Genomic DNA, 12,771 nt, shown 5'->3' with positions numbered 1-12,771 from the left:
GCGCGAGGGCTGAAGGGCGCTTGCTTCCGTGCCAAAATGTCATTTTTAGAGCAACATGGGATTTCAAGAGAGAATCCGTCCCCCTGGAGTTTGCGTCTCGTTACACGCGTGCAACCATGAATCGAACAAGCGAGAACGTGCATTTCCTTTGTAACGACAAAAACGGAAAAATCATGGTAGGAGCACTTCAATAGAAATACGGAAATTGATATATAATGGAGGGGTAATAAAATGTATAATGAAGTTTTGCGATCAATGAAAAGTACAATCATTGCTGTTGTGTAATATTTTTTTGCAAATTTAATTTGAACATGAGAAGGGAAAATATAAAAGCATCGTCAGGTGACGTGTTACTCGATGAAAAGCATTTTTAAGCCGCACTCTAAACCGCTCGGCACCATTTCGGCTAATTTCAACCACTTCTGCCTGAATTTGCTTGCTCCTCACGCATTTGCGGGAAGTGGCTGCCTCGCCACTTGCCGTAAATCGATGTCGGGTTGTCGGGCCCAATGATTTGACTCTATCAGGCCTAATTCCAAATCAAATTCCACCATCTTGCTGCGGGAGTGGAGCTAAAAGATTGCAGGGTTGGTCGTAATTCAATAATCCGGCGCTCTCGGTGAAAATCGCGCGCTCGCGAGATAAAACAGCCCATTGGCATGGAGGGTGCGACTCAATCCGGACGCTGCTTGAAATATTACGCGCCGAATTTGAGCGCGATAGATGAAACTGGCGAGATATCCGGCACCCGTCGTATTTTATTATCCGGCCGGCACGGCGGCATTGGTATGCAGGTTGCATAAGTACATATTGGTCGGAGCAGCCAGCCAGGCAGGCAGGCAGGAGAAATATACGAGAGCGGCGTGTTGTGCATTCGCGGCACGCAGCCCGCCGCTCCATACATACAAACGGGCGAAAAAGTAGCCGCTCGCTCGCTCGCTCCTTCGCCCAACGGACGGACCGACCGACCGACGGACTTGGCGAACGGGTCGTGCCGATGTAAAATATCACACACCGCAACTCATCCCCTTGCACGAACGAGGCCAAAACTCCGTGCTAACCTAATAGCCGAGCGACAATGGCCGGGTTAATTGACGCTCTGAAGTCTCAGACGGCATAAATGATGCGTTCGCAAGGGGCGAGATTTGAAGCTGTTATTCTTGCCGACAAATTAAACTCGGCAAAAGGCGTAGATAGTGGATTTCTGGCAAGGAGGACGCGCCTGTTCGCTCTACGTGGCAATGTAGTCAAGGGCTTTTTTATTGAAAAAATATTTTGCTAATCCTATTGGGAGTGGCCATTTTGCCCTTTAAATTCATGTATGAATATAAAAACTCTTCGCTTGCTCGAATTTTGCATGGTAAAAAGGGGGGGGAAAGATTCATAATTCAATATCCGCGCGATATAGGAGGGCTGCAGTTTTCAACGCTTAATTAATTTGCTCGAATTAGCATTTTTCCCCCAGCGGCAAGATGCTTTTTAATATTCGCTGCCATATTCCCCGCTGCTTTTTAATTGCTACATTGTTATCTCTCCGCGCCGTCGTCCTTTTTTTCTCTCTCTTTCTCTCTCGCTCCCCACACAATGGAGCGCAGCGGCCATAATGAATGGCCGCGATGAATACATTAGGTTTGCGCTGCCAGCCAATTCGTCTCTTGGAAAATTCAAGCGAGGTGTTGCAAGCGAGTGCATTTGAATGCTCCGTCTGACTTCTGTTGCGTCAGCCCCCCTCGGATATCCAATTGTTCTCCGGCAGGCACACCTCTTTATGCAAATGCAGATTCCTCTGAATTTGGTGCGCGCGGACGCGTGGGTGGCATTCTTAGGAGGGAAGAAAAATTGGAGGGGCTCTCAGAACTCCATAACTTTAAATATCTTCACGTTTATAATGGCTCGCTGATTGACAAATACATTTTGCCTTTTGAAACTTTGTAGCATTGGTTGAATAGCGGCTGGTTAATTTACCGATCCAATATATTAAGAGGAAGCAATTAGGAACAAATTCTTTTGCTTTTTGGTGCAAATTTTATTTAATATTTTAATTTAATAACTTTTGATAGCTTGTAGCAGTTTTTATTTACCATTTGCACCATATTGAATGCCTTATTCTATATTTTAAATCAGAAAGATCGCTTCACGCTAGATGAAGAATAGGTAAACTTCCACTCAAACAAGTTTCCTTTACAAATAATTCAGAAAAGCAGTGTGCTGACAACAAGGTGAAATAGGATCATGTCATTCCGCTCTATTAGATATGCAGCCGCTGATCTCAATGAGACTATATGTATTCAGGTGCGGTTCGACACGAATTCGGGCGGCGTGGCACGCCAACAGCAGCTATAGCTTGCCCGGCCAACAATGCTAATTCACGTTTGCATCCCCATCGGGCGATATGCGCGCTTTGTTCGGGCCGCACGCACACACAGACACGTTACACACACGTGCACTGCATTGAGGGGCTAAATGCTGGGGTGAGATCAAACAATAACTCGGGCAATGAGAGCTCGCTCGCTCCTGCTGCCTGACGAATTGCACGGGGCGTAATTCTGCGAATGATAATACCGAACACGCCGTCTGCTGTCACTGGGCGCACAATCAAACTCATTACTTACGCCTCCCCAACGCTGCGGCTAATGCACGCAAGCTTCTCTGTTGCAACCAAAACGCGAAATTCGAGCCGAATGTGTACAGAACGACGGGCCTAATTAGTGGTGAGAGAGGGAGAATGCTTTAGTTTTCTGTTCAGTGTCACAGATTTGATTCCTAGGCAGTGAGCAGGTCGTGTTTCACTCTCGATTCGCTTTTCTAGTATAGGATTTCTGCTTCAAAAGTAAATATTTTCAATATAGATGTGACTGAAAAACAACCTGAAACCTTTAAGAAAAAAAACCCCGACCAGCATGAAGCAAAATATTTGCAAAAGAGAAAGAGAGCTTAAGGCACGATAAAATATATGTGATTGATTTTGCTTTTGAAGGCTACATATTAAACTAGATTTATAGGATTCAAATTGCTCCACTAAATTTAAACGCCATAATTCAGAAAATACAATAAATTAGCCTCACAGATATTTTTGTCAATTTATTGACTTATTGTGACTTAACTTCAACAACAATTTTCAATCAAATTGGCCAAATTGGTAATTATAGTTAAAGTGAGCATTGAATGAACATCTCTTTAGAGATGTATCGGAGCTATTTCTTTTTATATATCGAGTTTAGTCAAAATTTTCCCCGAAGTATTAGAACTAAGTGAGTCTTTTCGATGGTTTCCAATGAATTATGTTCAAAACCAGGTACGCGTTCAGAGCGCAACACTATGTTCGCGGAGTACGGATAACAGAGTAAGTACGTTTATTAGTATGTGTCTATCTACATAATTTAGCAGTGTGTGTACGCTCGTGTGTCTTTGGTCGTGCAAATGGGAATGATAGATTCTGATGCTGTTATAATTTGATACGTCAAAGCCCTGAGGCAATCCATCCGGTGCTCTCTCGCGCGCGCGTTCGCCAGGCAAAGGCAAACTAATCAAACACTGTCGCTTTTGTCGGCGCCCATGATGGTGTATTTAATAAATAAACACTCTCTACTCGCACAGCACAGAGCAGAACACACCCGGAGCACACATATACACACACGCCGCCGCCGAGAGCGACTAACCCTTTAATGGATGCCGCCGATACGTTGTTGCGGATTCATTTGTCATGCCATTTGCTGCCGCCGAGTTAGTTCGCTCTCCCGTCGATTGCTAATTTAATTTGATTTGGATCAATCATTTTCCCGAGGCCGCTGGGATTGCTAGTTGGCAGCTCCCTTTTTTCGCAATCATCAGTACACGTCTCGCGTCACGTGCTATTTTTCCTGGTGTCACAATTTGTTTGGAAAAACTCCACGCTCTGATTTTAACAACCAGCGTAGCAATGTTGAAAACGAATCGGTTGTTTAACGAATTCACGGAACTCGCTTCGTTATGCAATTGCAACATTTCCACCGGGTGCACTGATTGCATGAAAGCTCTAAAGTGACCCCGATATAACTTTTCCAATTACAGGTCCAATCAGCGACGCGAAGAGTATATAACGATAGCGGCCCTGAAAAATCAGAAACAAAACGCATTCGGCGTCCTTGACTACACTTTATTCGCTCGTCCGCTACCGGTGCTATGCCGGCAAGGACGAATTCCGTGAGGGAAATTTGTGGAAAGCCTTGACCAACGTCCGGAACAGGTGAGCTACGAGGACCGGGTAAGGGAGGGGGCGTCGCCGAGGCCAAATAACGCTTGTCGCACACTCCGTGCGGTGCGGGATCTACGTGACGCCCGCTGATGTGTATCGCGGTCGGTGGCTGCTTGGTTACCTTGGAAATCGCCACACAATAGCATTGGCAGGCATGAAGGCTCATGCCACTGGGGAATTGAGTCACAAGCAGAGACAATGCGGTACTCACCTTGTCATCCTCACTCTCGCTATCACACTGAAAATAAGAAAACACGCAGTTAGAGCAGGCAAGCCCATGACAAGTAAAATGAACATTCAATAATGAATGCATGAAAATGAACGACAGCTGTGTGCAGTGAACCGCGCTTCAAAAGCTCCACGGCTTGTTTTGTTGTTTCTGTCTGTGTACATATAACCACAATCACACGGTTAACAAACTGATGATTATTTAGACCAATATGATGACGTGCATGTAATTTTTGAAACTATGCAATTTGTCTTGCACTCCCGCCCTGCAGGTTGTGTGCATTGCTATGACTTTCCGGAATCATTCGAGAGAGTGATAAACTGACAACTTTAAAATGCTTAGTGGTAGGTTATGCTGATCTTTGTGAGAAACGAGCTGAAGCCTAAATGTACACAGAAAATTTTGTATGCTTTTTGAATGGCAACTCTCTACCTCAATTTTTATTTTAATTGCCCTGCAATTAGATATACTACATTTTTAAAATAGTTTTCAATCGTTTCTCAGAATCAATTCACTTAAACAACAATTTCTTTGTTTTTCCAAGCAGGACATTGAATTTCACCTCATGCCGCCGACATTAGTCACCCATCTGGAATGCCTCCAAACAAAATCACAAGAATCGGCCAGAATGTGTCATTGCCTAACTCTCAGCCGCGTTTAAAAATACGGGGCACGTCTGTCATTCCGATTCCCAACGTGCGTGGATCGTTCATTGTGTGTGTGAGCGATTGAAACGTCTAAGTGCGGCTGTTGATTGCGAAATTAACATGCGGCCGGCGACGACGAGCGTATGCATGCCGAAGTATAGGTGCACATCGCCACGTGACGCGCTGCGGTTTAATGCTGGCGATTAGTATGCGCGGCGCCGGGCGAGGAAGGAAACGCGCGAGCGGTATTGCACAAGGCGGCGTTCGCCAGTCAGCTCAGCTCGACCGCCCGCCCGCGACCATTCGGAACAGCCACGTTGAAATATGTAATTGGAATACTCAATGGCGTAGCACATGCGGATTTGTCGGAATTTATGGCATTACGCTGTGTATAGTGTGCACACACGCCCCATTATCCGTCCGTCCGCCCGACTTGTACATGTGCAGATTCTGCACCGCTGAAAACCATAATGCCCACCGGCCCGACACGTGTGTGTGTGCGCACGGCAAAGGGTCGTGCCGCCGCTTTTCGCCTGTGTGCCGTGCATAAATTCGCTCTAATTGATACAGATGGCATTAATTATTGTGAAATGAAGCCGAGTTAATTCAATTACCAATCGATATGCACGCTGCTCGTTTGCCGCGCGCGATTATGTGCCTCGTTTGGATTAGAATTGAGCGTACATCATTCGCGTTGCAACGACAGCAGGCGAATTCGAGTTAATGAATTGAAAACTATAGAGGATTCATAATAACCCTGCTTGGAACAATACAAAACCGGGCATGACAAATGATTTTGTCATAGCATCCATCAATTGATTTTTTTATAACTCGACATTATTTTGCGGGGAAATGGAACGGAAAATTTAAATTGAAATGGTCACTGAGCGTTCTCATTGTTGTTCCTCAAATTAGTTTTTATAATCAAATCACATAATTCTTTTAAAGTTGCAGTTTATTGCCCAGCAGAAAGATGTTTGCTTCCAGCTCGCTCGTTTATTGCGAAACGAGTCCACTTGAACGTGGAGTAGGAACAAAGCAGGCAATGTTGTAAAGTAATAATTTGCAAAAAGAATGAGACGTATAAGAAAGGCCATTGCATAATAAAGGGAACATCTTGTCTCTATGTAGAGCGCGAGCTTCAGCTTTTTCTTTCTCTTCCTATATATGAGCAATAAGTATACATACTTTAGTTTCCAACTCGTGCAGCACAACACCGAGAAACAAATTCGCTTGCAGCAGAGGCCGGGAATAAAGGAAGGAAGTAAGAGAGAGAGAGAGAGAGAGAGAGAGAGAGAGAGAGAGAGAGAGAGAGAGAGAGAGAGAGAGAGAGACACACACACATATTCGCATTCATGTTCTTTCTGTGTACTACGGATACATCGAGAGAGATTAGCAAAAACAGCACGTACCGCAACTCTTTTAAAGCTGAAGTTGATGAGATGGGATTAAGTTAAGTGGAGAGGAAAGAAGAAGCAGCAGCTATGTAATGTACGCGAGCGAGCAAGCCCTGACTGAGATGCTCTTTGTTTTAAATAAGAGAGAGAGAGAGAGAGAGAGAGAGAGAGAGAGAGAGAGAGAGAAGCAGGAGGCGCCATTTTATCTGTGCTACAAAAAGCAGCGACGCAAGACGAGAGGAAAAGTTTTTAATACCCTTGCTCCTTTCGATAGGGTTAAGATGCCGCCGCTTTAATAATAATAAAGAGAGCGAGAGGGAAGGAGCTTGGCAGCAACCCCGGGCCGAGTTAACAAGAAATTAATAGCGTGACGTCACAAATCAATTAGCGAGAAAAGGGGTTTGTGTAATCGCGCGTGATAAAAGAGCCCCATCCTGCCCGCCGTGTAATCATCGTCATCATCAGCCGAGCGTCTCGTGATCGCGCGATTCCTGCTTCCTCGCCGAGCAAACAGCCAGCGCGCGCTGCAGCCTCTGGAGGATCTTCAAGTACGTGTACACGCCGCGCCTAATCAGTGCAGCCAGGGGATCATGCTCCATTACTTCTGGCGCAAATTATGTGTAGCAAACACACAGCGCGCGCGCTCACTCGCTCGCTCCGCCGGGAACAGACTCGACGCCGAATTGTTCTCCAAGGCGGAAACAAACTTGAAAATTTGCTCCCGGTTAATGCTGCCAGCGACGCCGCCTTGGATGTTAATTAAACGCTAAGTGCCGGGCGAGGATCCGACCTCCGACACGTGAGAGCTCACTGGAATCCATTTAAATCTATTAAGTTTCGAATTTTTCAGGGGTTTCACTACAATTCAAACGCAATTTTGCAGAGAAGTTGTTTTTGCAGTTTTTGCAGCCAGAATCCCTCTAGAAACATGAAGATAATATTTTTTTTAACAAACTTGAATATTAGTTTTGAAAAAAAAATATCGAAATGGAAAGGTTTGCTTAAATAATGTTTCCTAATTTTTTACTTTATTGTGCCAACTAAAAGTAACTGTGCAGTAAATGATATACAAAATTTAGAGGAAAAAAGTGATTAAAGAAAAAAATTATTAAGGAATTTGTACCTCAGTGCATTTAAAAATGCGGATGTCTCGGAGTTTTCAATGTGTTCCTTAAGAGAAAATTCTATTGTGCACCAGAGTTAAAAGGAGAAAAAAGGCTTGTTCTCGACATCAAAAATATTTTTTTGTACGAAATAAAAACAGACTGTGAAACGATATCGTTTGAGTATAAGGTTTTACTCTTACACACGAAACAATATTCTTTGTTTCTATACCTATTCAAAAATATTCGGCCCTGCTGCACCCAGGAAAGTGGCAATTAAAACTGTTTCGGTTGGTTACACAAAACACACAAGAATCCATCGAAAAACGCGTCAGACAATGGATAATTACCCGGCCACGGCGGCTGAGCTAACACACGCCGGCAATTTCGAATCAATTACAAATTCCTCTGGCTGATGCTGACGCCGCGCTCTTTGTGAGTGGGCTCGTTAAAATGTTTCGTGTAATAAAACGTGAATGGAATCACTGGTGACGAGGGTGTTATTTCAGCAAAACAATTTCCGACCCCAACGCACCTTTACAAAATAGACTGAAAATCTGGTCGCACACGCGCGCGCCAGCGCTCATAGTTTTATTACACGCGGACGCATTAGCCGGCCGGCCGAGTTAATTAAATTCCATTTTACACCCATTATGCAGAGACGCTTTATACGCGCGTGTGTTTGGCTCGCACATCATTCGTCCATTAAACCCGTCGACGGACCGTACCTTTTTCCCGTAAAAGCGAATTATATCCGTCATCGGCGCACGGGAGTCGTCTTTTATTTGCGGTTGTCGGGGCCGCTGCCGGACATGCGTCGGTTGGAAGCAAAAGTTGGCACTCAAATTGGATTAGCGTCGGCCCGACCAAGCTATCAGACCGTAATCCACTTAATTACGCGGAACAACTGCACCGCCAGCAAGCCCCCGCGTGATAAACCAAATTATACACACATCTGCTAATGCACGCGCCCGCAGCAAATGGAGCGAACAGATTTGCGCGCGGTAAAATCGCGGATTTGTCTGCGGGCTTCGAATTTCAGCTCAAATTAGATCAGCGCTTTGGTATCGTCAACCAGCACAGCACAGAGTGTGGTTTGTAGAATAAATCATCTATCTATTTTGAACGGAAAGTGACGAAGGGTGTCATGATGTTTGTTTTAGAAAGCAAATGCAAATTGACACAGCAGTATATGCCAAAATCCAGTTTCCCCTACGATATTTATTCAATCTAGTTTTCCTTCTTCCTCGTTAAATTCGAAATTTATTTAAATGCTTTTTGTTAATGAAAAAATTAAACATTTTGGAAGACTCGACATTGAAACAAATTTTGTGATGGGTGCAAAAGTTATAATTTCACATTAATAAGCACTTTCCCGCCACATTAATGGAGCATTAGCAAGCGCAAAAACCGTTTTGTCGCACTGAAATACGTCATCATCCAATTTCGCGTTTAGAATGTCTCTGGAGCACCAGAAATAATTATATAATATTTGCACAAATCCTGCTGGCTGTCCAAATAATTGTGCCTCGACTCGGCACGACAGCAAATAATAATTATTTTGCCGCTGATGGAGTGCTCGGTTTAAACACTTGAGAGCCTTAATTAAGATCAATATTTAGAAGCAGAGCGCGCGCACACACTCACACAGGGCGGCGAATGAATTTCCTCTCTCGCTCTTGGGTTTTGCCGACCACAATTACACTCGCAGACAGCTGCGAGTGGAACGAGATCGGCAAACCACCACCAGCAGAACCGCCGCCGCCGCACCGATATAATAATAATAATAATAATAACAGTTTTGATTACAATTGCAGAAACTGCCGGGCGATCTCTTTTTGCGGTCGGATTATTCTGCCGAGTTTATTTCTCTCGCCGCTGGCCGATCGTAAATACGATTGTATCTGTTCTGCACAATGCAAGAGCGGCGCTGGGCGATTGTGTTACACTCTGGTGTGTTTTTCATTAAAATCGCCCCTCAGCGGTGCTTTACCCTTGTCCGGAAATTCGGCCCGTTCTGTTTGTTTGTATAATGTGTGCCTCGGATGTGCTCGCGCATATTTCGCGTTTATTGTTCTAATGTGGGCAGGACGTCAGCCCGAACAATGCGAGACATGGTGCTCTCGTGTCCTGAATCTGTATTTCGTCCCTTCGGGGTCTGGATCTGTGTTTGTTCGACTCAACGCCAAGCCCAATGTTTTGTACTAGAAAATCACTGCAAATTGTTTCAAGGAAAAGGCTCGAGCAGGATTTCTGTTAAAAATTAAAACGTTTAAATGCACAAGCGAGTAATGGTGTTACGAAAAAAAATCCTAATCGAGTAGCAAGAACCAATTCTCTCTTAAATTATTTTTAGGATTTAATTTTTAACATGGTAACACCAAATTATAATAATTCATAATTTAGAAATACAACTTTCCGGATGTTTAAACCATTAAAGGAACTCCCTTTTCATTTTAAATTTAGTCCTTATGCAAATTGGCCCTAAGAAGACACCCGTCATGTTTTAATTTCAATGGACTGTCTGTCAAACAAATTTAGGGCACCATTTTCCTCTGCTCTGTGTCAACACTATACAGGAGAGATTAAATAAAATCTGAACAAGCTCTCAGAGGCAGCCGGGTCATGTAGTGGCGGTGGGAGGTCTGGAGACGGGGGTGAATCATTCATTACACCACCGCAGCCGGGGTGAACCAAAACCGACTTACAACCCGACCGGCACCGTTACTACACACTGCGGGTATTTCTCTATTATTACACGGCGAGGAAGCAGTGGCAGGGGCGGCTCGAGGGTTGCAATGAAACGGAGGAGCCGTGAAAGGAGACAGTAAATACCTCATCACATAACAAAAAACACGTCCCGCGGGCGTAAATAAATAAATAAAGCAGGCAGCGCGCGCGGGAATAAAGCCGCTGCAGAAATTGCTGTTCATCTTCCATTCTGTGTGCAGGGAATAAAGAAGGAGAGAGCAAGAGAGAGAAAAAACCGGGAGCACAATAAAGGAGCGAGACTGCAATCTCTTGAAAAAGCATACTATACACACGCCATTTATACTTATGTATGTATGGAGTTGAGTAATACGGAGGAAAACCAACAGCGATAAAAGGGGAAGAATGAAGACGGCCTGTAGTATAAGCCGCTCTCGCGCACGTATGCAACAATTGAATCGGCCCGTGTCACTTTTTATTTCATTTGGTGTCGAACCAGCTTTTCTTCGCAGGAGCAAATCACATTTTCCGACTCTCCGCATGCAATCGGCTGCGGCAGCAAGAATTTCCGTCGCGAAATTGAAAATGCTTTTCTATCCTTTCATCTTTTTGTATACGAAGCATGTGCGCACAACAGGGTTTGTATTTCTATGTTTAAATATACAATTCTCATGTTCTTTTATCTCACAAACCAAACGTGAATGCTGAAAAAATTTGGCGAACTTTTATACGACTGACAGCTGTTCAGCATTGTAAATTAGTCATCGATTTTTGAAGGCTGTATTACATCAATCTGGTATAAAAATACTCTTTTGAAATAATTTAAAGTAAATTAATAAATTAATGTCTGCTAAATTTTCCAAGCGTAACACCTTTTGAAAGGCTGCTCAGTTTCACCACTAGAATATTCCACCTAAAACTACAAAAATTCACACCAGCTTCGTCCATATGACAAATTACTGTCTCTTCCAGCAAATATTTTCTCTCTCACTCTCTGCGTGAAAAAGAGCTGCTCGGTTGCGGTTCTCGGTGTCAGGTTAAATGTGAAAATGCTGCTTTTACGTGTGGTGGAGGCAGAATCAAACCACAAAAGGTTAATGTTACAATAGAAAAGCCCCTGGGTCGCAGTTAGTCATCGCGCGGCGCGTTGGAAAAAAACAACTCTCGACTGTTACCGCATGAAAAGCTATTACTATCAATTTCCGCGGTCGCAATATTTTTTTTCACCACCTCCACACAATCCCTCTCTCTCTCGTGTTTTACCACCACGGTGTAGCCGCGCGCGTCTGTCTGTGATGTGTTCGACGAACGCTTGTCAAACCGCAGCGTGCAAAAAAACTGACACCGCCGTCTCGAAACTTGCTGCTTTGATCAATAAACAACAAACATAATTCAATACCTGCTTTTTTTTAATTAGCCAACCGAGCGAGCAAGTGAGTGAGCGATAGCTCAATTTTTCACCCGCGGCTATCGCAGCCGCGGATCAAAGTGAGAAGACAACTTATCCAAGTCAAACATTTGCTTGCCAGCGCTGCTGCTGCCGCGGCTGGATGAGAGAGATGGAAAGCGATTATTGATCTCGGTCAGGCCCTTCAAAGACGGCCTCGTTAAATCGGCACGTGATGATATTGCTTGATGAGAGACCCGCTGCAAAATGAGAAGTTGCACACGAGCATTTATTCCGAAATATGAAAGAAAGAGAGCAGCTTCGTTCTAATTCACCTTTATTCTGTGTGCATGTTGAATAAAAGACGGAGAGTCGAGAACAAATTTGAATAAACCTGCAAATCCTTTGACATATTGCGAAGCTGTTTTCTACTTTTGCATGTTCATAATATTTTCCCAACGCTCTGTATGTATTATAGAAAAGCACCAGGCGCACTTACGCAATTTAGCAAATGAGTCGCGAACAGCAAAAGTATATGCATATGCATGTATAATAGGGATGACGCAAAGGATTTCAGACGGCGCTAAGATGTTGATTTCCCCGGACGTTTTCGCTCATTTCTTTGCATGCAGCTCGACGAATTAATCTGTTGCAATCTCTCTAATGCAGCAAAAAAGGAGGAGAGAGAAAAAGAAAGAGAGGAAAAAGAACGGCGGGCGACAGAGATTGTTTTGTTTCACGAGCGGGTCGGTCAATAGAGAGGCACCATTCAAACAAAAAGAGCCCTTGTGAAGGCAAAAGACAAACCCATTAGTTTGATGACGGTAAAAAGTGGTTGTGAGAATCAGAAAGAAGTTATTCAGTTGGAAAGATAAAAAACGACGAGGCGAGGAAAAAGCTGGCCGTCGAGCCACTGCAAAAAAGCGAGGTGGACCACCAGCCCCGAGTTTTGTTTTGCCACTTGTGCCGATGTTAAAGGGATTACAAACATTAACAGAGGCTCTCCCCCGTCCGGTGGGCAGCTTGTCATCCTTTACTGTCGCCCGCGAGTGGAAAAAAGCAGCA

At 44.2% G+C, this 12,771-nt stretch overlaps 1 protein-coding gene across 10 annotated transcripts in view; it reads right to left on the bottom strand.

Annotated features, from left to right (window-relative positions):
* Positions 1-12,771, bottom strand: part of LOC135942375 (fibrosin-1-like protein) — a 109,353-nt gene that overhangs the window by 43,460 nt on the left and 53,122 nt on the right. For 8 of the 10 annotated variants that reach the window (XM_065488457.1, XM_065488462.1, XM_065488465.1 and 5 more), the window contains one exon: positions 4,446-4,472. The exons of the other annotated variants lie outside the window; for them this stretch is intronic. In XM_065488457.1, coding sequence (XP_065344529.1) covers positions 4,446-4,472 — 27 coding nt within the window. The remainder of the gene's footprint in view (positions 1-4,445; positions 4,473-12,771) is intronic. 10 annotated transcript variants of the gene reach the window in all.

This window comes from Cloeon dipterum, chromosome 4, assembly GCF_949628265.1.
Source record: "Cloeon dipterum chromosome 4, ieCloDipt1.1, whole genome shotgun sequence".
Taxonomy (NCBI): domain Eukaryota; kingdom Metazoa; phylum Arthropoda; class Insecta; order Ephemeroptera; family Baetidae; genus Cloeon; species Cloeon dipterum.
The sequence above is the reverse complement of the archived record's forward strand: the minus strand, read 5'-3'. Positions and strand labels throughout refer to the sequence as shown.